A 23,696-nucleotide genomic window follows, 5' to 3' on the forward strand; every position below is an offset into this window, starting at 1 on the left:
TCATGGAATTACTGCCACTGTGCATAATTCCTCTAGAAAACACAAGGCTGAGTACAAGAATAGTAGGCACATACTTTTTTTTTTTTGTGTGTGTGTGTGTTTGTAGTTGAGTGAAGAGGCTAGGAAGCATTGCCTTCATTTCCTATTAAGAGATACTCTTGCTTTCTAGTCAGAATATATCCTTTATAGGATAAATAAAGGATCTATCCTTTATAGAGGATTTATAGTGTGGGATCTTCCCCATGCTCGTGTTTTACACTGTGGATGGATCTGTCTCCTTTTCATATTAAACATAATTCCATTTGTTGTTGGATTCTAAAAACTGCTCTCTAGCTGTTCAGTCTTGTTTATTCTCCAGAAATGTTGAGAGCACTTTGTAATACCAAGAAGTGACAAGCAAGGGAGCCATTTGATAAATAATTATATAAAAAAAATCCCTTGCCAGTCTCCAACACAAATTAAGCTCATCAGCCACCCACATGCTTCTACAAGTCTTAATTTGCTTCATACCTTGGGTATCATAAATTAATCACTATTTCAATTCATTTTGTTTCAGTGCCTTGTCCTCTAATACTACATAATTTTTATTGCCCTCTGTAGGTCATGCTCATGTCTCAGTGGGTAATATTGTCTCTTTAAAATACTTTCTGCTGCCTCTTGAAATGTAATAATATTCTTATTTGTGAGAGAGTATAACCATGAGAAATGTGGATTTCTTGTGGATACTGGAGAAATGTTTGCTTAATTTTTCTCAAAATTCAGATTGCTGGTGGAGTTGGAAATCTGGGCTGTAAGGAGACTTCCAGCTGCACTTTGCAGTCTTCTGGGCTGACTTCTGTGCATTGGGATGTTTGAGTTAGAGGACAGTGCACACCCAGAGTGGCAGGTGATCCTTGGCCAAGCTGAGCTGCCCCTCCTGGCAGGTGTTTCTGCTTTCACTGCAGTGCAGAGCCTGAGGGAAGGAGGAGAGCTCTGCCCAGCAGCAGGGGATTGCCCTTCCCTGCTCCTCACGCTGCATTTATCCCACCACCTGACTTGGCTGGGAAACACCTGGAATTCTGGCTTGGCTAGAGGGCACTGAGAGTGGCCTTTTTATTAGTTTTGGATTTGCTGAATGTGAGGTTCTGCACATCTGCTCCAAGAAAGCAGGAGAGAAACTTTTTACAAGGGCATGTAGCAGCAGGACAAGGGGGAATGGCTCCATGCTGAGAGATAATAGGTTTAAATGAGATATTAGGAAGAAATTCTTCCCTGTGAGGGTGGTGAGGCACAGGGTGCCCAGAGAAGCTGTGGCTGTCCCGTTCCCTGGAGGTGTCCAAGGGATGGACAGGGCTTGGAGGAAGCTGGGATGGTGTAAGGTGTCCCAGCCCATGGCAGGGGGGTGGAAGTGGATGAGCTTTAAGGCACCTTGCAACCCAAACCATTCAGTGATTGTGGGTTTGGTTTTAGTTTGGGGCTGCCTTTTTTTCCTCTCTGAGTCATATAGTGCAGAATAAAGAACAAAGGGGAACCTCTTAGTATTCACAGTCAGTTTGCATTGTAAATTTGTATCTGGCAGCTAGGTAGAAAAAATTAACACTACTTAATTTTAGGGCAACTATTCTTGACTTTATTACTCAGGCATTTGATGTGGGAGCTTTCATCCTGCTGCATTTCAAGCAATTGAAGATAGCATCCACAATACAGAGCGTGTAATTTATTTACTAGCAGTTTTTGCTGTCTCACTGTCAGGCTGCTGTTCAGCTTTGTACAGAAATCCTTCAAGAGAAGAACATCTAATAATTTTTAAGACACCTAAAGAAACCTAATTTTTGCCTTGCTTGTCTCAAGTTGATATGAAGGACATGTAATAGTTGGAGAGGAACTAGTTAGCAATTATTTTTAGGACTTTGTCATCCCATGGGCTGGTTCTCTCTCTCTGATGCCCACTCAGAAGCCAGCTCTGAAAAAAAAAAGTACTTTGAGTTCAGATTACTCTTTAAAAAGTAATGGATTTGCATTAAAAACTGGTTATGTTTTAAATCTGGTCCTTCCTGATATGGTAGCAAGATCATCCATAGAGGAACCTAATTATCAAAGTGGGAGAACTGGTATTTTATTCAGGGTATTGGTGTATACTTACAGTGCTTGCACTCTTCCTTACAGATCAAAACACAGTGTTAAGTGCTGCTCTGAAAAAAAACCCCTTTTGCCTGCAGGAGTTTAGCAGTGTTGACTGTGGCTTGCTTATAAACCTAAGTGAACACTGCTATGGCAGCTGGTTCTAAACATGTTCTAAAACTGCTCCTTGCTCAGTACTCTTCTTGTATTTTCTAAAAACAACACTGCTTATTTATTACCCAATTATATTCAGAAGTTGAACTCAAGGAGTTTCTTTACTCATGGTTGAATTAGCTCATTGCTAAGACTGTTAACTGTGCTTTTCCTTTCCTTGATCTGATGCAATTGCAGTTAGAAGGTCATGCAAAAACAAATTTAAAATTAGCCTAGTTGTGCCCATTCCATGTGCAATGTAATTAGAATAGAAAATCTTTGAACCTAAGCTGTTGACATCTAAGTGCAACAGTTCTTTGGAACTCATTCTTTCTTGTTTTCATGGCTACTGACTTTTAAAGCTCCAGAACTGTCAGAGCACTGTTGCTTTATAGATATGTGTATTTCAAAAGGACCAACAAACCAAATACTCTGTAAGCAGCGTGCTAGTGGATAGCAGTTACTACGTGAGTAGAAGGTGTTAGACATACAAACCAATTTTGCCTTTTACTTTTCCTCAGAGAAAGTTATTATTCAGAATGTCTGCGACAGAAATTTCAATTTCTAAAACACTGAGAATACAAAAATACTAAAGATTTTTTAATCTAGGCATAGTTCTTTCCACCAGTTCCAGTTGTACTCAGGTTGGATATACAGGAAGGTTTTGTGTTGCTGGCTCAGTTTTTGTTGTCTCAGGAGTGGAGGGAGTGTTTGGGTTTTTTTTTCCTCCACTTTAAACCATCAGATTTGCATTTTGGTGTAATGATCTTAATGAAACCATTTTACAAGAGCAATCATTTACAAATGTGTAATGTGGAGTACATTTATTTCAATCTGGATTTTAGCTGGATAATGTGTTCTTTCAATCAGAGATTTTTTTTCAAAGAACTGGAGGGATATAAGCCCAAATCCTGTTGGAAATCTGTATTACATCCTTTTCCATGTACACATGTACATCCAACAGAGCACTGCAACAAGGTGCAGGGATCCCAAAGGGCTGTGTTTGGATTTGTGGGAGCTGCCAATGCAAAGGCTGTCAGAGAGCAGTGTCCTTTCTGCACGGTCATGGCAGATGCCTTGTGCTGTACTCTTCATCCTATCCCTTCCAACCTTTGATGATTTAAAGCTGTGTTACCTGCTCAGGATTTCTTTGCTGAGTTATCTATTCATCAGGAATTCCTTGTTGGAAAGGTTGGCAGAAAGTGCAGAGAAACAAAAAGAATTGTGAGTTGTAAATCAGAATATTGCATTGGTGGTGGATAGGATGCAGTGAGCTGATGTTTCCTGTGGCTCTGAGGAATGTGAAAGAATGCATCCATTTCCTTGTGACTTCCTTTGTACTGCAAGATTATTGCATTTTTGGGGCCAAGTCTAGGCTACCCTTTAGATAAGATGAAATAATTTGTGGAGCAGAGATACACGTAGCCCTGGAATACTTTATATGGATGGCACAGTAACCTGAATATCTGCTTATTTCAAGTGGTGTTTTGTTGAGAATTCCACCTTTCTTGCTAATATAAAGCAAGGAGATAGCTTCCAGAAGAGTAAATAAAAAGCGTTCTGATGATATTTTTGTTGGTTTTATTTTATAGAAGGCTGTGAATGTACAAAGAAGAAAGAGCTTGAAGGTCCCACCCAGAAAAGTCTTCGGGAAGCCAGGCAGAAAAAATTCCTGGTTGTTGCAAGCTCTTCTGGTGATGCAGATGAAGAGGCAGAGAAGAAGCTGAGCAAGAGAGAGCTAAAGGTACTGTGTTCTTTCCAGCTGTAAGTATCAGTCTTCTCTATACAGGTGAAAGACACATGTCCAGTGTGATTAAAAGAAATCCTACTTAGCTGAAGTAAATAGGACAGGTAGGTAACAAGTTTAGAGTTTTTTTAATACAAGTTTCTATCACAATTAAATTTTCAGGGAATTACAGGAACTCTGATTAATTGAAGCTAGCAGTCTGCATTTTGAGAATCCAATCCTAGCAGAGGAGGAGCACTGGCTGTAATTGCTTCTTGCTCTGTTGTGTTTCTTTTGTAACTTGAGAAATCCTGATGTGTTCCATAATCTTTGCAAACTTTTCCAGCATTTCAGAATGTTCCAGCTGGGACTAAAGGGGATAATATCTGCAAGGCTAATGGCAAAAAACTGGTAATTTTCTAATAGTCAGAGCTTCTAAATCTGAGTATGCCAGGGGTAGGTTACTGCTTCAGTTTGGAAGTTGTGCAAAATCAAAACTAATTCCTAATTGAATATTTTTTTTATTATGGAAAAAAATGTTTACTTGATTCTGATTGTTTTAGTTATTAAGGTTGCATTTTGGGACTACATAACAATGCTTTTTATTTTTCCAAATTTGGGTAAACATTGTAATATCTAAAATTTCAGAAGCTCCCAAAACTGTTACGCTGCTTTATTTTTGTTTGAGAACTACAGTTAGAGTTTAAACTGTGAGGAAAAGAGCTTTAGTTGATGATGATATAGTCAGAAGCAACTTCAATCTTCCCGTCTCCACACAAATATGTCCATGGTAATTAATTTTTGCAGGTTTCTGTCTGGCTTTGCAAGAGCATTTCATCTGTTTCACTTTGGCAGTGCACCTCTCCACAGACAAACATACCATTTTAGTTTTCTTTTTTCTGCTCCTGAGCCCTCAAATAAAAAAAAATCTATATCTGTCTGTACCTCTTCTTTTGCTTACTGAAACATTTTTCACCATGTATAACAAATATTTCTCTATTCTGTTCCCACACCTATTAGTATCTGAGGCATGTGCCACTCAGTCCATCTCCACATTCCCTGTTTTTCATGCAGTGGTGGAAAATTTCCATGCCAGACTCTTAGAGGTACCTCCTCTCTTCATTCTGTCTTGTAAACAGATACAATTTCATAATCCAAGAAGAAATAATTTGTGTGTTTCTGTTTCTACTGAAGTCATCATGATTTTTATGGAAAACTTGAGCAGAGTTATGCTTCAGCCCCAGAATAAAAGCTCTGCACAGGTAGTGTGCCTGTCTGACTCCTGTTCTTTGAAATTCATGAGCACAGTTAGTTGACTGGTTCTGGCAAGCATCTGTGTTTTTACAGATCTTATGTTTCCCAGAGGAGTCCCACCAGAGGCCCTGATGTCTTTATTTAATCAATGGATTAGAAAACTGGGCTAGTTCCAGAATTAAGGCATCAGAAAATATGGGCATGTTTGAATTTTCCATGGCTAAGCAATAGTCTAAAACTTTAGGTGTGAGATTAGCATCTTTTCCAAATGGAACAATAGTTCTTTTTCACTTCACATTTCCTGGATCTATTATTTCTAAATATTTCCTTTCCCCCGATAAAGGATTCCAGCTTGGATAGTGCATGTGAATTGCTGCTTAGGATGTAAGAAATAAATGTCAGAGGGAATGATGAATGTCTAGAGTGCAAAGAGGTCAGTTAAAATTGTGTTTAAAACAGAAGAGACAGAACTCTGTCCTGTAGTGCACATTTATTGAACTACAGTTCTAATCCAATGTATTGAATTAAAATAGTGTGTTCTTATTCAAGTGTTTGGGTGTCTTAAGCATTTGTTCCCATCAAAAGGATGAGGTCTAAAGGAGAGCCTTGCCTTCCTTAGGTGAATTTCTGTGATACTTGGAATCAAGTTTGTGTGGTGTCTCATCTCCTCTGACCTATATCAAAGAATCTTTTAAGTTCTGCTGTGTGTTATATAACTTAGATTCTTTCTTAAAATGACTCGACGTGAATGAACATGAAAAGTGTTCCATAAGTCATTTAAATGTTTTATTGGGAAGGGTGAAATTGATTTATACTTATTGAGAATATGATTAATTTAAATTCTGTTTATACCACAAAGGAACTAGGAGTCAGAGCATGAATTTGGTCAGTTCCATGGAGGTTGGTGAGGAATATGTAGAAGAAATAAATGCAATTGAAATCCTGCATTTGCACATGCATTTACAACAAAATAGAGAAAAAGAGAACAGAAGATGTGGAAAATCTAGGTAAAATTCACTGTCAAGTATTGTCAAACCTGCTTCAGTAAATGTGAGTGAACTTTTAAAGCTTACAGAACTTTAGAGTGAACATGTTATGCAATTTATAAGTTCAGGCACTTGGATTATATCCCATTCAGTAAAAAGCCACTATATTGTCATGAGATTGTATCCTTGAGGCAAAATTATAAATGTTTGTATTACCTGTGCTGTTACATAGCAGTGAACTATGGTGATGGAAATGATTTAACATCTCTTCTGTGTCTGGTAGCTAAATAGTGATCTAACAAATGCCTGTGCTTTTAAGTAGATGCAAATATGAGTCATAGCTCAGCTAGAACATTTACTTCAAGGACAGACATATATTGTGTTACTGCAATATCCTGTAAAAGCTGGCATGTCATTTAAAACACAGAGTCCCTTTGATGTGAAGTTTATCACTGAAACAGTTAGTGGAAAAGCAACAGGATTTTTTTTTCCCTAAGAGAATTCATTATCCTGATTTTACAGTCTTTGCTATGAGACTGAATTAAATTGTAGTAACAGACAATTAGTCTAAACTATTTACATATCTGGCCCTTAATAAGCCAGTATCAATAGTAGAAGTAGTTGTAGATTAAGAATGTGCATAGAGTACTACTTTAAACATTTAAATTAATTAAAATGCACTCACAGGTCATTAAAATTGTAGAGAACCTTTGATAACGTGAATTTCATTATGCTCTTGAAAACTTTCCTATTTTTATTCTCTCAGGTTCCTTTCAGAGAACATTCTATGTTTGATTGCTTTTAAAAGTAATCTTAGCAGGACAATTGCAGCTTCTTTATGTTCACTAAATTATATTTCTACATGTATTACAACCCAGTTTAATTTTCTCAAGTTTTACTTTCTGTAAAACTTTATCTAAAGGTGTGTTGGACATTTCTGGAGCTGAGGAATTATCTGTTTCTGTGGAACAGATTTTGCAATTATGGCCATTGTGTATATTAAAAATAGAGAAGTAAAATCCAGGGATCATACAGATATGGCTTTTGTAATTAATGAGACTTTGGGTTAAAATATCAAATGGGTACATGTATTACATTAAAGTTTCTTCACAGTTCTATGGAAAAAAGAGTATAAAATTTACAACAACTGCTGTTCCTATGCTGTCAAGTAGAAGGGGAGATGAAACCAAGTGATTACTTAATCATGAGTCTGAATATAAATTAGCACAGGTGTATTGGGGACAGAATTGGAAAGATGGTCCCAAAGTAGTTAGGAAGGGTCATAAATGAAACAGACAATCACTTTGTGTTTGTAATAATGTGGCTAAGAAAGCACTGATTTGATATTCAGAAGAGAGGAGGTGACTGACAGATAATAGTGGGAATGCTTATTTCTGCAGCCCTTTCCTGGGATAGTAAAACTGCAGACATGGAGCTGAGAAAATTGATACAAGTTACCCAAACATAAGACTGCAGCCTAGAGAAAGGAAAAGAAAATACAATGTCTATGTTTCAAATGAGGTAAAAAGTAAATGCTAAGAAATCATATCATACCATAACTTGCGTTCTTAAGGAAGCTGGAAGTGTATAACTGAAATTTTACTCAATATCTGCAAAAAAGCAGGGAAAGAATTAACTGGGAAAATGGGTTTGCAAGGAAAAATTGTTTAAATCCAGTCTGTATTGGATCCATGGAAGGATAAGAGGTACCATGGATAACATACAAGAGCACTTAGCTTTTAAAAAGGCTTTGGATGCTGTCTCACAGATTAATTCCTGTGAACAACTGTGGAAATTTGGCCTGACAATTTTTTTTTAAATTAATGGAAAATAGATTAGGAACATGCAGATATACTGAAGAGGCTTTTTTGCAGGGATATATTGTCCTTAATGATCTGGAAAATGGAACTGAAAATAAGCTGACAGAATTTGCAGACCAAGTGGCCTGGGTTTGGTGGGGCTGGAACAGTGAGTGCAGCTGAGGACAGGAGTGGAATTCCAAAGCTGACCTCTTGGAGAACTGATCCAAAGAAATAACAGACAGTGTAAGAAGAGGTACAAAATTCTGCTTTTAAAGAGTTATCTGATGTACAAACAGAGATCAAGATGATTAGAAAGACTTGATCTTTGGCTTTTCATTAGAGTAGGCTCTAGGGTATGTTGTGTAAAAGAGGCTTAACATGAGTTGAAAGCCACATAATATTGTGGAATAGCTGAACACTGTGCTGCAGTGTAAACCAGGAATATGGCCTGGAGCATGTGGAATATTCCTCCTGCTAATTTCACATGGCATGTGGCTTTGGCTGCAGTTTTCTGTGCAATCTGATCACAGCTCTTCAGGATACAAGTAGAGCATCTCTACCAGAGCAGTAAGAATGACTATGAAATTGTCAAAGAAACGGTAAAAAGTGAAATTGGGTAGTCTGCAGAAAAGAACCCTAAGGGGAAACAGGATGCATCCTTAAAACAGAAAAGAATTCTGTTTAAAAAATCAGAAATAAACCCAAAAGCAAATCCAAAATTACAAAACAACTTGTTAGAACAAGTAGTAATAAAGTAGAAATTCAATAAGAGTCATCAGAGTACAGCAGGTGTTAAGCAGCAAGGAAAATGTATATCCTTAGAATATGATGCTTCTTTCTCCTTCTACTTACAGAATTAATGTTCTGTGACTCAAATGTATAGAGTATGATCCAAGATTAACTAGGTGTAATCTAAAATGTGTCCTTTAGTTGGTTTTGATGGAATTTAATTTAAAAGAATTGTGTTTTGTTAGGCAATTTGGTATTTTTTAAAAAACACTTTGGCTATGGACTTGAAAATGGTATAAAAGAAAGCTGCTTTTTAGGTGAAATTCATGCTTTAAAAAAAAGTCTATTGTATTCTGTAATGTAATAGATAATATGATGATGGCTTTAGTTTTTAGGATTTGCTCAAATGTCTTTAAAGATGTTGGGCCTACATGGAGAAAATGAGAAAGTGCTTCAGAATGTTAACTACAAATAAAGCTATAGAGGAAATACTCATTCAGTTGCAAGACCAAATTATAAGGACAACTTCTTATAGAATTTTCCATCCACTTTTGCAGCGTTGTTAAATGGAGACATCCAATGCCTTGCATTTTTAGTAGTAAAATTGATTCTGTAAGCCATTGGCACTTGATAAAAAATACCTCACAGAGCATGCAAAGGGTTTTCTTTGTGCTGAAGAACAGGGCTTATTTTGAGTCACTGCATGCTGCCAAGAATAATAAAGTAACAGGCCCCAAGATGGAGAACAAACATAGAAAGTTGTTGGGATGTAAGCTGCATTTGACTCTAATTCTAATTGTACATAGGTTTTGCATATTCATGTATTTCTTTCTGGTTTTGAGCATCAATAATGACAGATTTTAGAACTGAGACTGTGAATCTCACTCTTGCTATAGTCACTTGCAAAAACTGCTGATAAATAGTAAAATTACTGGTTTTTGCACGAAGGTATCGTGAAAGAGGTATGTACTGAAACTGTATTTAATTGAAGAAAAAACCTTTGAGTTTTCTTTGCAGAGAAGATGGAGCAGATATAAAAAAATGCCATAAAGATTTTAAAATGTTTGGTTTTCTTTGCTTTTACAAACAGCTGCTGCTGTCTTCTTCAGGACGGACAGATGGAGAGAGTTAGGAATTGTGATGTGCAGCAGGGTTTCCTTTATCCCTCAGAGTTCCTGCAGCACTTTCCCTCATTCAGGCTGGGCTGTAGGATGGGATTTGACTCTAAGTTGAGAGAGAACTTTGCAGAGGCACTAGAAGCTCCCTGCAGACCCCCCAGAGCAGGAGGTGGGATGGTGCTTGCACAGCTGCTGGTCACGTCTGCTCCGTTGGCCTTTGAGACCATAATTGAGCAATTTCATTAACTCAGGACCAACACTTTGTTTTCCCTTTAATTAAAGTGTCAAGACCTTAACATTTCTCTTGGAAACCAGGTGGGAGTTGTGGGGAGAAGAGGAGGAGAATGGTTTAGTTGTGCTTGTTTGTTCACTGATGGGTGTTCAGTGCTTACAGCCCTGAAGGGAATTCTGCCAGTACAGCATCTCTAACTGTGCAGTTCCAGTGCTCTTTGCAATGTTCTGCTGCTGCCAAAATCCTCATTTCTTTCAAGGAAGCAGAGGCACTAACTAGCAGAATGTGTAGAATGCACTATGCAAGACATAAATTGTGTTTGGTACCTCAGTTACAATGTTGGTGCAAATTTCATTTCACTTGAAAAATGTCTGTGTTTTTTAGGAAATGCTTTTTCTTGTGTGAGACAAAAAAAAATATCTAAATTCCACAAAGGTCTATTTCCAATTATAATTCCTCTATTTTTTTTCCAAGGTCTGTTTCATAATGAAAAATTTATGATGCAGGAGTTGGGAATAATTGTGTAATAATTTGCAAACTCTTTATACTAAGTTTTAATTTTCAAATCGTTGATTTACTTGCTGTTTTTGCGTATTGATAAAAGATATAGAAGTATTAGTTGTAATTGATACACAACTGCAAGTCAAAATGTTCCGAATGGTAATTGTATTTGAACTGGGTAAATAATCACCACTGTTTTTAGAGGAGTATTCTTCCAGAAGTATCTGCAGTCTGTTGTTCAGTGGTTAACTGTAGCTTGGTGTTCATGGATGTAGTTAAAAAGGCAATATATGAACTACTGCTTGATATACTTAACAAAAAGTAGATTAAATGAGGCCAAAATTAATACTGATTAGGTTTTTTGTTTAGGGTTTTTTTTTTCCCATTTTAATGTAGTTCAGCTAAAGTTATTAATGGATAAAACTAGATCCCTTTCAAATTAGTGAAATGTGATTGAAATATGGAGTAAGAGGTCAGACTCCCAAAATCTGGAGGGAAAGGCTCAGGTGCTGACTGTGGTATTTATATTTTAAATTAACTATTCTGCAGTAAGTTATGGATTTTGGTGTTTCAATCTTTTTTTCCAATATTTAAACAAAGCCTTTGCATATGTCAACATCACTTTAAGGAAAATGAAATTCAACATTAGCATTTAGTTTTCATGGTAACAAATCTCTAACATACCCTAAGAGCTCTGGCACTGCTCACAGTGTTCAGGGCTGTTTGTCTTGTATATTCAAACAGCACTTCTGGGAGTGGAAAGTAAAATCTTAATTGTTTCTGTTTGAATACAATGAAATGAAATAAAATACTAAGTCTTTACTCCAAACAGTTTATGAATTAATAATCAGAGCAATTCCTCCAGAAAATGTGACACTTTTTCATTGGAGTGTCACATACTATGAGGATAATGTTAATGGGGCACAGGCCTCTTTGTAATTGGGTTTCCAGTTTGAATCCAGGCTTGACAGGTTTGATCATGATTAAAACTAGTTGTTGTATAATCATGGATCAGTTGATCTTACCTGCTCTTACATGCAGTAAGCCAAGGGCAGCCTCTGTCAGCAGGGAGGCTGAGGCTGGGCAGATTTGTGCTGGAACCCAGCCTGGAATGATGTCTGTACAGGTGGGCTTTTACACCAGAGGAGCAGAAATAATTCATGTGATGCTCAAGCAATGAAGGCAACTCAGATTTGTTTCCTCTACATGGAACCCCTTTGTAAAGCACAACTGCTAAACAATTTTGTGGACACCTTAGGAATCTTCTCATATTCAGATTTGTTTTTTCAGAAGTGCAGTTTAATGTCTCGCTGTGGAGTTTGGCCATGATCTCTGAGCTTGGGGGTAAAAAGCAGAATGAACCAAGTGGTTTCACAGCTCATTCAGAAGAATGCTGTTTTTCCTATTACCTTTCTGAAGTCCTCTCTCTGTCAATGTGGTATTTTATGAAAAATCCCTTCACCAGGATTTCCTCTCCTGAGATGCTGGGAAGCTTCAGCTTCTCCCTGTTTTGCTGCTTTGGAATGTGATTTGGAGAATTGTTTATCAACATGCGAATTGTTTTAATTTAATGACCAGTCATGGTCCAGCTGTGTCAGACTCGCTGAGTCTGTCACGGATTTTTATTATCATTGTTGCTAAGCCTTCTGATGTCTCCTTTCTCTTTCTTTGGTATAGTTTTAGTATATCATTTCTTTTAATACAACATAATAAAATAATAAATCAGCCTTCTGAGAACTTGGAGTCAAATTCTCATCTCTCACCTCATCCTGGGGACCTCACAACACCACAACACTCTCTCCTCCCTAGCAGCTCCCCTTCTCTTTCCTACCTCTGCTCTTTGTAAATTCTCTAAATCCTTTCATTTAAGGTGCTGAATGACAAAGTTGGAACACACAAGTTTGAAAGCCTGGTTACAGAATTCTGTTACTCAGAACAAAGACCACACCATGCTGATGTGACAGCAGAACACCAGATACTCAGTGCACAGTTTCAGTTTGCATTTCTTTTGTATGTTTTACACCATAGCTCTGTATTTATTGTTTCCAGGTTTTTACCTTGTGTATATATAGTTCAGATAATGTGCTATATACTGTAAATTAACGAAAGCAGATCAGCCAGTCAGACATTTATAATTTACTAGAAATCTGAAGCTGAGTGTATTTTTGCAGGAATCCTTCACTCAGTGTACAAAGCAGATCTCCCTCATGTTTCTGTAGCACCTGCAAAGAAATTGTTCTCTTGAAGCAGTACAGCAAAAACTGAGATTTGCTGTGATGTGAATCTCTCAAGAGTTCATTCCCACAAAAAAAGAGATAAACAAGAAAAAAATTACTATGCAAAATCACAGTTCATAGTATTTTGAAAATCTGTACTCATTAAAAATATTTAGTTTACCAGTGGTACTTGTTATTGTGAAAATGTCTACACTGAATTTCCACATTTCTGGTGTGTAATATTTTTTTTTTTAAATTCTGTTTAGATTACTTAACTCGTGTAGATAATTTAGGAGCAATGCATATAGTTGTGACATGTCAGTCTGGAAAGGATGTTAGCAATAGTAGAGGAATTCACAGGCCTCCTTCACATTTGGTGTAGAAGTTGTTCTATGCTACAAGATGTACATCCCCTGGCCTGAACCCAGCAGACAAATAATCAAAGAGCAGCACACAGTCGTGGTAATGTAATACTTAAGAATACCCCAATTGTATGTTTTCACATAGATCACAGGCTTGGTTAATGTGCAAATACTGCCCTTGGTTTTTCAATATTGCAAATGAGAAAAATAGTAATGAAGATAGAGATGAAATAGGAGATAGCTTTACTTTTAAAAATTATCATTTGAGAGAGGAATCCTCATTTTGAGTATATTTTTCCTGGATTTTTTTTTAATGTACGATCAGCTGTACATCATAGGATTGGTTTTATCCAAACAATAGTAATTGGAAAGAGATATTCTCTTGAGTTCCAGGCTAGAAGGCTTTGGCAGCTGTTTATTCTGCTGCTCCTGTTCTGTTGTTGGCTGCACTTCCCTTGCTCTGATCCTGCCCCTCCAAACTCAGGGTTCATGACCAATTCCTGCCTGTCACCAAAGCTGTGAAGAGCAGAGTGTGCAGGCTTGCTTTGATCTCAAAAATCCACCCAGGCTAAAATAATCTGGGAAATAACAACGAAGAGAAGCTGACAGGGCTTTGTTGGAATAATTGTTTATTTATAGAGTTTTGTTCTATTTTAACGGAAGACATCCTATTATGTACTAATTAAGTGTTTTATTACAGAGTTTATAAAAAGAGTGAGAGGGGGAAGGCTGACAATATTTGGAGCACATTTAAGGATAATTGGAGAGGTCTTGTGTTGTATTTGATAACTCCTGTATTGTTTTTAAGAACACAACCTCACAAGCTAATACACTCACATATTTTGTTAGCCTTGGTGTTAACTGATTTTTGGTCTGGGAGTCATAACAAGGAGCTCTTTCCAGTTTTTGTAGTTTATTTCCATTTTTATCAGGATACACATCGTTTAAGCTTCCACCACCATCTGGTGACATGTGCGAGTGGAGAGCCTCAGTGGCAGAAGAAGAGGCTGGCTGTGCCAAGGCTGTGGCTGGGAGCTTAGTCAGAACATGCCAACATCTGTGCAGGGGACTATTCTTATCAGCTGTGTCAGCTACTCTGCAAGGCTCCAGAATGGCTCACATTTCATACCTTTTGATGTGGTCCTTTTCTATTTCTTTGTATTAAAAGGTTTGAGTTTTTAAATAACTTGTAAACATCAGGGAAGATTTAAATTAGAGATTTGGAGGTGTCATTGTTGCTCCTGACATTACAAATCCTGAGTTTATTATTTTTAAAGATCTTTTTATTAATTGAATTAATTCATTGTGAATTTCCTGTCAGAAGTAAGTTACTGTAACAAAGGTAATGAGAGGAAGCAAGGAAAGGGTAACCTTTTTGTCCCTCTCTGCAGCCACATGTATTTGAGCATCACTTTAGTATGTCATTGGATTGTTTTAGCCATGTTATAGCTGAGATGTGACTTTCTTAGTCTTCTCTTTTTGGTGAGTCTGTACTAATTTGGCTATTATTTTTAGCTACACAAATATGTGCCTGTGAGAGGTTGATGTACTTGTAATCTGCATTGTCCTCTTATAGCTGCTCACTCAATCACTGAATGCCATTTAGCAAGGGATTTTAACCTTTCAGGTACTTTTTTTTCTCAAAATAGTGTCCATACATTTAGCAGTTATTAGTATTTCAAGCTCTGCAAAGGTGTCCAGCTTCCCTGACATGGAAGTTAGTAGGAATAAGTCATGGAATCATTGAGTGGATTGAGTTGGAAGGTACATCAGATGCCTAAATGCTTTTGAGAATTTAGGGCTTAAGGCTGGGTGGATAATACTGTCTAATAAATTTTCTAAGCTTAAATAGCCAGCTCCTGTTTAGAGTCAGCTATCATTATATAGTGTTGCACTGTAAACTAATTTTCTCTGGTAATTAGTATCATAATAATCAGTTGAACAGATCTAATGTTGCCAATGACAAGGTTCCAATTTCCTGCAGCTATTTTCCCCCTTCTCCTTCCATTCTTTGCAGAAAAGAATTCATTTTCCTGGTGGTACTTGTTTTCTCCTGGAATGATGAGGTGGACAGGATGGCTCTGGGTTCAAATCCATGCTCTTCAGTGCCAGGGAAGCTGCATGTGCATTAGCATGTATGAGGCACAGGATCTGCTGGGCTTAGATCAGAATATTCCAGGACATCTTTTCCCATTCACTCTAGAGTAGGTGGCAATTTCTGGGGGGAATTTCAAGTTTGTGATGATTCTTACAAAATCCTCACAGCCTTTCTACACGTGAGACAGAATGCTGCTGGAATTGTAGAGGAATTCAGGAAAAATAAGTGTAGGCTTATTGAACAATGGTCAGAATTTGTCTGCCTCTACAGAGGACTTTCATAGTGGCCCTTTCTTCTACAGTTATCTTCTAAAAATTGTATTGAAGGGTTTTCTCCAGTCCTGCTCAGATAAGGCAGTGTTTAGGAGGTTTGGGTTTGAGAAAGCTGTAGTTCTGTTGCTGTGATAAAGGCATTGCTCTATTACTGCATTTTACCTTTCTACTCAAGTGTGCATGCAAGCTACAAATACATAAATATATGTATATGTGTGTGTGTATATATATGTATATGTATATATATGTGTATATATATGTGTGTATATATATATATATATATATATATATATATTAGGTGTCAGTGCAAAAATAGTTGGTTATATATCTACACCTTCCATGCAGTGGTTTTTCTGTAGAAATTTGAAGTGCTGCTCTCAGCTGTTACTTTGCAGTTTTCTCTTTGTGATTGTTTTTTCCCCCCAGCTCTCTGAGGAAATACCCAGGTAAATCTGTGCTGTTTCGTCCCCATGTGCTTTGTGCATGGTTCTGATTGAAATGTTTTAATCCTCTAATTAAGAAGAAAAACCCCTGAAATCTTCAAGTGATTTTGATTTTCCTATAATTGTAGCAATGCATCTTCTGCTCTGTTCTTTACATTTTCTTTAGATTCTGAGTTAGAAAAGGAAATTTTTGGAGAGGCTGTACCCATCAGTTTGATTGAAGCCTCCAAAAATGTCTCTAAGCCCTGTTGAGGTTACAGGCATACACAAATAGTGTGTTTGTATTGTTTGGGTAAAAAAATCCAATGTAGCTTAATTTAAGCATAGAAATATGGAGTTAAGACCCCACTTTTCAAACATGATTAATTAACCTCTATTAATTATCCTCTTGTTTTTTATTTTTTAATGATTTCTGACTCACAAGAGGCATCAAACTCCTTGAATTTCACTCAATGCAGTAACATGTCTGACTTTCAGTTCAAAACTTGGCACCAGGGAATGAACGAGAAGTTTTTTAGTCTTGATAGACTTTTTGGATAGTTTGTTAGTAATTGAAAGTCAAATAGGTGTTTTTATTAGAGACTTCTTAATTTTAAGATGGTTTTTAAAAATGTTTTTGTTCCAAATAAATAAAATAGTTTTAGGAAACTACTGGTCAGAGTATAATCCTGAGAGAATGATCAGAGATGCTATAATAGTTTTTTCAATACCAGTATATATCAAGTGTAAGCTTTTTTCCACTCCAGAGTAAGGATGTGTGCCTTTAATTGTAGGAATGATAGAAATGGAGAGGAATGATGTCTGATGTGTTTGTGAGCATTACTTTATGTAGTTGAACTGCAGCGCTGAATGGGCTCTAACCAAAAAAAAGAGGATCTTTAATATCTAAGAAATTGCCAGTGTGATTCCAGTCAAATTATCCATCTGGTCTGGAGGCAGAGTATTACTGAATTTTTCATCAGATAGGAGCTGGAAGCTGGAGACTTTATTAGGATTTCCTTCAGGGCATGTACTAAGGCAGTCCAGTGGTGCAGTTTATGGCTTAAACATTACAGGCCTTGTATCTGATGTGCAGTAATAGCTGTGATCACATAGGAAAGTTGTTTAAAAACAACTTTAAATGCTTTTAGTAACTGCAGTTCCTTGGAGTAGAAAATGTGATGGTGGTTTTCCAGATTTACTCTTGGCAGATATTGCCTTCAATACCTGCAGAGGGGAGGCAGAAGCTCAAGAAAAAGAAACGAGGTGTTGATGTGACAACTGAGGGTAGAAATGAAAGATAAAAGAAGGAACTGACAGGTGAGGCAGAACACCTGGGAAAGGTGGCAGTGCAGGTTCTCTCTTTGTGCATAATTATGTTCCACAGAATTTTCCATGTAGCATGGAAGTACCCAGGAATGCATGGAAGCTGGAGAGGAAATAAGGGTGGAAGTTCAGGAAGAACATGGCAGATGACTGTGAACTGCAAGTCAAGAAAGAATGAGGCAATGATAAAGATTCTGGATCATAAATAAGGGGACAGAAGATTATGGTTTAGAGTTTTAAGGGACAGAAAATAGAGGAGGAAAAAAGCAAGTTAATTAGTGAGTGGAAAGGAGTAGTGGAATTTGTGTGTTGTGAAATCAACAAAGAATGATAAGATTTCTGGTACAGGAAGAACATTGGCAAGGGAAGTGTAATTTGCCTGCTCCTTTCCACTTGGATTTGCTCTAGAGGAATGTATCAAGGTGGATTGTTCTCCCAAGACTTTTACTAAAGTCACAGAGAAGGGTGCCAAGAAGATGAGGTAGGAACTGGACAATTACTAAAAAAAGTTTATTTCATACAATACAGGTCAGAGTGAAATTCAGATTTAGAATTAATTACATTTCTGTGTGTTATTGCAGGGGATAAGGGAGTCCTCCCTGCTCAGGCACATTCAAAGGACAGTTAGGCATAATTCTGTGGGCAGGGAATCAGAGATCAAGGGAGGGCTTGAATCCCTGTACATCCTCACGAATTGGGGAAGTTAGAAGTAAAAGCCTTTGCTAGAGAAGTAGATGGAGGAAACAAAAGTAATAATTTAATACATAAGGATAGTTAAAATAAATTGAAAGGGTACTTTCCTAAAAAGTTGGGAAATATGCCCTGTTTGCACCATTTGCTTATTTGATTTTTCTTCAGGCTGATTTTGCATGGTGCTAGGCCCTGTGTGCTCAACTGCTGAATTCCTTGGAGTGTTTGCTTCTAAGGCTACTTTTTCCCACTAGCATCTCACTCCTCTTATCTCCAGATTGTCTTTGGTTTATTTTTATCCAGATTTATCTCCAGGAATGGCCCATGAATTAGAATGGGGAGTGCAGCCTGTGACCAGACAAATTGTCCATTTTTCTGGGTATTGTTGGGCTGTTGTAGATTTCTGGCGGTGTCTCTGCAAACATCAGGCTGCAAACTGTGGTCAGTGAATTCTGTGGGGTTTTACCCACTTGTGTCTCAATCCTGGCTGTACCAACACTCTGAGTCCACACAGAAATATGGATAAATAGCAGTCTTAAAAATTAGTAAAGCACATTCTTCACACTCATCCTGTGCTGTAGCTGCTGCTGACTGAAATTTGACATCTCCAATAAGAGCTTTGCAGATGTGGCAGTCCCAAGTGCCTAAATTTAGAATGAAATTGCAAGTTGTCTTGAATCTCACCATGGTTGAACACTTGGGAAGAATTGGTTTCGGGTATTCCCTCTGACTTGGCCAGAGAGGATGGAACAGAGAACTTCTGTATATAAACAGGTTTGGAGAGATACCAAAAAAAAGACAAAATAGCCCCTAGTTCCATCTCAAACTTGTGTGGATTTGAGGGCTAATGGTAATAAAAAGCAATAAAAACTGTTACTTACATTCTTTCTAAGGATAGATGATTCTGAATACAGAAAAAAACCCAGGTCCATTGGGTAAACAATTGCTGTTTGTCAGAGCAAAATTCATTTTAGGTCCCCATGCCATCTGTCCTAACCCACATGAACAAATTGCCTTTCTATTGAGAGGACATGGGCTAGGTTTCAAGAATTGAATAAAATCTTGTAGTTTCTGCTATCCCACTTGAAAGCTCAGTGTTTCAATTTTGTAGCTTGGGAGTCAAGTGGTGATAAACTTATTCTGGTTTTTCGTCTCCTTCTGTTGTAAGAAATTGTTGCAGGGACATTGTACCAGCAATCTGTGGTTACTTTGAAAACTGTATTTAAAATGTAAAAAAGTGCCTGAAGAAATGGAGAAACAAAATAACAGAACTGAAAACTATAAATAATCAGCTACAATCAATGCAAATTATCCCATGATTGTAGAAGATACAATTGTGGAATTGCACAAAATCAAGGTAAATAATGTTGCTAGTATGTTCAAGTCTGACATGAAGCCTTAAATGGAGAATAATCAAATGTATTTAGAGATAATTTTTTTCTTATAAACTATTTAGCATTTTTGTATGTGACTTGGGGGTAAAAAGGAATCTCAAAAATCTGATTTGTGTTTGAGTTAGAGTTACTGATAAATTTATCAAATGACACATTGGTGAGGTCTTTTTCCATGAGGAGGGGAAGTCTGGATCACTTGATAAATGAAAGAGAAATAAAAATATACTTTTTTTACTATGCTTTTAAAGTTCACAGAATCATAGAAGAGTTTGGCTTTGAAGGGACCTTTAAAGGCCATTTAGTCCCGCTCCCCCTACAATGAGCAGGGGGAGTTGGACTAAATTTCAACTGGAAGAGGCTTAATTAGGGTATTCTTCATCATTGACTGTGACAAAGGGGAAAAAATGTACTCTTAATAGCAGTGTTTACTTAGCAGACAGAAGTAGAATAGAATTTAGTAGATGAAAATTGAATCTAAGGACATTCTGGGTTGGAGATAGAGTTGCTTTTTAATAGAGAATGTAGTTAGCCATTTCACAAACGTACTGGCAGTTACAGTCAATCCTTCAGCCTTGAAAAAATAGACAATTTCTAAATAATGGGGGTTTTTACAGCTGTGTCTAGCTCAAGTAGAAATTTAGTTCAGGGAAGTGCAGAGGCCTGGGTTTTATGTGATCCAAAATCATTGACAGACTGCAGACATTTTGGGTCTGGTTTCATATTCTGCCTTGCTGAATCTGGAGCAGACTGACTTCATCCCACCTTCAGGCACTTTTAGCAGTTTCAGTTTCACTACTGGCATGTTTGTGAAGTCAGCCTGGCAGAACCTCTTTCATACTCTGCTGTATCCACTTCCTGCAGTGCTGCAAATATTTCTGGTGCTTAACGGTGATAGATAACCAGCTTTATCACTGTTTGATAAAGTACTTATTGCTTACAAGTACAGTAATCAATTAATTAGCTCTTTATTATAAAGAATCCATTTCTCTGCAGTATTGACAAGCTGATAGCTTTGTACCTGCATGTCACAGTACTCTTACAGCTTTGTTTTCATTATTTCTCATTATGTGGAGCTTGGGATAATGGTTACTGGCTGTCCTGAAATGGAGTCAGGATGATGAAGTGCCGAGGGGGGAAACATGGACGGCATCTGTAAGGCATAATTGCAAATAAATCAATAACTAATGGCCCCTGAATGTGTTTACCAGTTCATTGTAGTGATGTATGGACCTCTGCAAACCCTGGGTGCCTTATAACAGTTATTGAGATGATTACAGTGGGTACTTTGGCCCTGGCAGAAATTAGTGTATCCAGGCTACTGAGAATATAAACACAGTTTCTGAGCTTCCCAACAGTGCCTGAGAAGCAGAATGGTAATTTGAGGAAAAATAAAATTTGTTTGTTAATATTTGGAAAATTAATAAAAGAATGGCAAAGTTTAGAATTTATTTGCACCTCTAGCATCAATGTTTGGATATTACTAGTGGTAGGAGAGCATTTGGGAGCAGGTATTTTTTTCTTGTTAAAAGTGCAGGTGAGATCATGTCGAAAGAAATCATTAAATAAAAGAGTTTTTCCACAGACTTTCACAGGACATGTTTTAGGAATAAAATCACAATGAATTCAGATGAGTTTTCCTCTGGAATATCCGTGGATGAATGGATAACCTTGTATTGTTTGTACTTATGTTTTCTTGGAGAAAATCAAGAAAGCATCTAGATTTTCTAGTTGATTCTACAGTAGGGTACTTCTGTGATAGAGAAAATTCACATTAATCACTAAGAAAATTAAATATATATGTATATATATAAAAAAATACAATATTGCAACATATTTTGGAATATGTCAGAAAACTGAAGTAACTTGATGTCTGTCATTTACTCAGCATTGCTTCTTTAACATGATGAATTGTGTGCAGCCTGTGCTGCTGTAGCTTAAAATATTGCTGGTGTTTAATTGCACCATAATCCAAATTTAAATCTACAAAATAAAATTATAATTGTAAGAGGTCTATATTTTATTGCACTGTTGTTTATTTTAACATTGATCATAAATGTAGTTGATTTGCAAACATAAGCCTTTTAAAGGAAGGGATAGGGCACATCTTTGGGAATAGCACATGGTTATTTGTGACTTAGAAAACTGCCATGAAAATGGATTGCACGCCTCATATCATGATAATTTATTGCAGCATTCTCATAGATGTTCTTTTACTTCTTGCAAAATGATCAAGCTGAGTTTTGTAGCAGTGTTTGCAGTTGTTTATGGTAGATTAAGTTATATACATAGCTGTGTGTACATCTCTATTGTATGAACATATTGGTTAATTAGCTGTGAGACATGTAATGGTGTTCTGAAAAACAAACAGGAGCACGTTCTGTTGTTGCAACGTGGTGATGAGATGATGATGAGAATCAGGGTGACGAACTGGAAATTACTACCAGTAAAATAGAACTGGATTTATTCTTTCCCATGTGATAAACTTGTATTCATAACTGCTGTTAATGGTAACCAGAAGTAGATATTTACAATCTGGGCATATCAGTACTGGTATAGACTTTGTATCTTAGAGTTGTAATAATTTTGAACTAAGAAATTAATTTCAATTGCATGTATTAAACTCAATTCCACCATGAGGGAGTAGTAAATGAAAAGTTGGATGATCATTAAAACACTTTCTTGAGTCTTGCAGAGACTGTTGGTCATGCAATTTGCTGTGACAGAGAAGAGTAATCAGAAGAAGGGGTTAAAATACATTTGATGATGTAGCTGGGATAGTAGAGGTATTGGAAGAAGGCTGAATGGGGTATTTCTGTCCAGCATAGATTTCCTTTTGAACACAGAACAGGTCCTCAAGTGTGGCATTCACATTCTCGGAAAAAATCCCTTCACCCAGCATTTTTCTCCTGGGAAGCTGATAAGCCTCAGAGAAAAAGGAAAACAATTCTTATCTCATTTGCTTCTCCTGTGCTGTGCTCATGTGGAATGTGTTTGGAGATTGTTTACCCACAGGTGATTGTTCCATTGGATTCTGCTGGGAGTTGTTTTGGCTCTTTGGCCAATCAGAGCCAAGCTGTGTCAGGACTCTGGAAAGAGTCAGGAGTTTTCATTATTATCTTTTTAGCATTCAGTAAGTGTCCTTTCTGTATTCTTTAGTACAGTATAGTATTCTTTAATATAATATAGTACCATAAAGTAATAAATGAGCCTTCTGAGAATATGGAGTCATATTCATCATTCCTGCCTTCATTGGGGCACCCCGCAAATACAATGCAAGCAATGTTGGAGGTTTTTTAAGGATTGCTCCTTCTCTGAAGAAATCATCTGTGCATCTTTATATAGCTTAAGCCTTTGTCTTCCACTCAGTGTGAGTGCAGAGCATCTTAAGCCTAGTCCTTGTTCTGTGGTCAGTCTTGAGCAAGGTTCAAGGAGCTGTTTGGTGTTTCTCTGTCAGAGTCTCAGAATGCTTTGCATTGGAAGGGACTTTAAAACTCATCTCATTCCATGCCCTGCCATGGTCGGGAACACCTTCTGCTAGACCAGGTTGCTCCAAGTCCCATCCAGGCTGGCCTTGGACACTTCCAGCCTTGTCCTGTGGCTCCCAGCTCCCAGGGCAGCTGTGCAGCTCACTGGGCAGCTGTCCCCAGTGCCCAGATCATGCTCCAGTTTCCACACTGGGCTGTCCTGTTCATCCTTAACAGCATCAGCCACAGCTGTGTAGCTTTCAGCTGAGAAATGTGATTTACTTGGGCATTGGAGAGGAAGTCTAGCAGAAGCTAAAACAGTAGTTTTATTTCTGTAGTGTTGGGCAGTATGCTTGGCATAGAGTAATTTTGCATTTTATACTGTTACTTTCTGAAATAGTGGTGATAAAGTTAAACAAGCCCTGGTGCTGAAGACTGGAAGAAAGCTATTGCATTTTAGTGATGGATCTTTCTATAATTGTTATCTTCTTACTTTTTCAAACCTCTCTGATTATTAATCATATCTGGCTAATCAAATCTGGTTTTAATAGCTGCAGTAAAAGAAACAAAACCAGTGAAGTGCAGGAGCTTGAAGTTTATCCTTTTGATAGTAGAAAATAATTGCAGTATATTTATCAATGAGTGCTAATGAGAGCTCTAGTCCAAAAGTGATTGAGTGTCTGTGGCATGGTTAGACATTGAGTAGTGGAGCTTTCTAGTTTTTTATTGCAGAGGCAATGGCTGGACTTGATGTGGCAGAGCCTTAAAACTGACATTGTCAGGAGCAATTTCAAGAGCAAATTTACTGTTAGCACCAGTTCACAAACTGTCTGAAGAGCTACACTAGCCCT

At 37.4% G+C, this 23,696-nt stretch overlaps 1 protein-coding gene across 1 annotated transcript in view; it reads left to right on the forward strand.

Annotated features, from left to right (window-relative positions):
* Positions 1–23,696, forward strand: part of LOC102045200 (sperm-associated antigen 16 protein-like) — a gene marked incomplete at its 3' end in the record, with an annotated part of 54,056 nt that overhangs the window by 23,895 nt on the left and 6,465 nt on the right. Inside the window, exon 9 of the mRNA XM_014309891.2 lies at positions 3,846–3,997. Coding sequence (XP_014165366.2) covers positions 3,846–3,997 — 152 coding nt within the window. The remainder of the gene's footprint in view (positions 1–3,845; positions 3,998–23,696) is intronic.

This window comes from Geospiza fortis, unplaced genomic scaffold (genome assembly GCF_000277835.1).
Source record: "Geospiza fortis unplaced genomic scaffold, GeoFor_1.0 scaffold461, whole genome shotgun sequence".
Lineage (NCBI taxonomy): Eukaryota > Metazoa > Chordata > Aves > Passeriformes > Thraupidae > Geospiza > Geospiza fortis.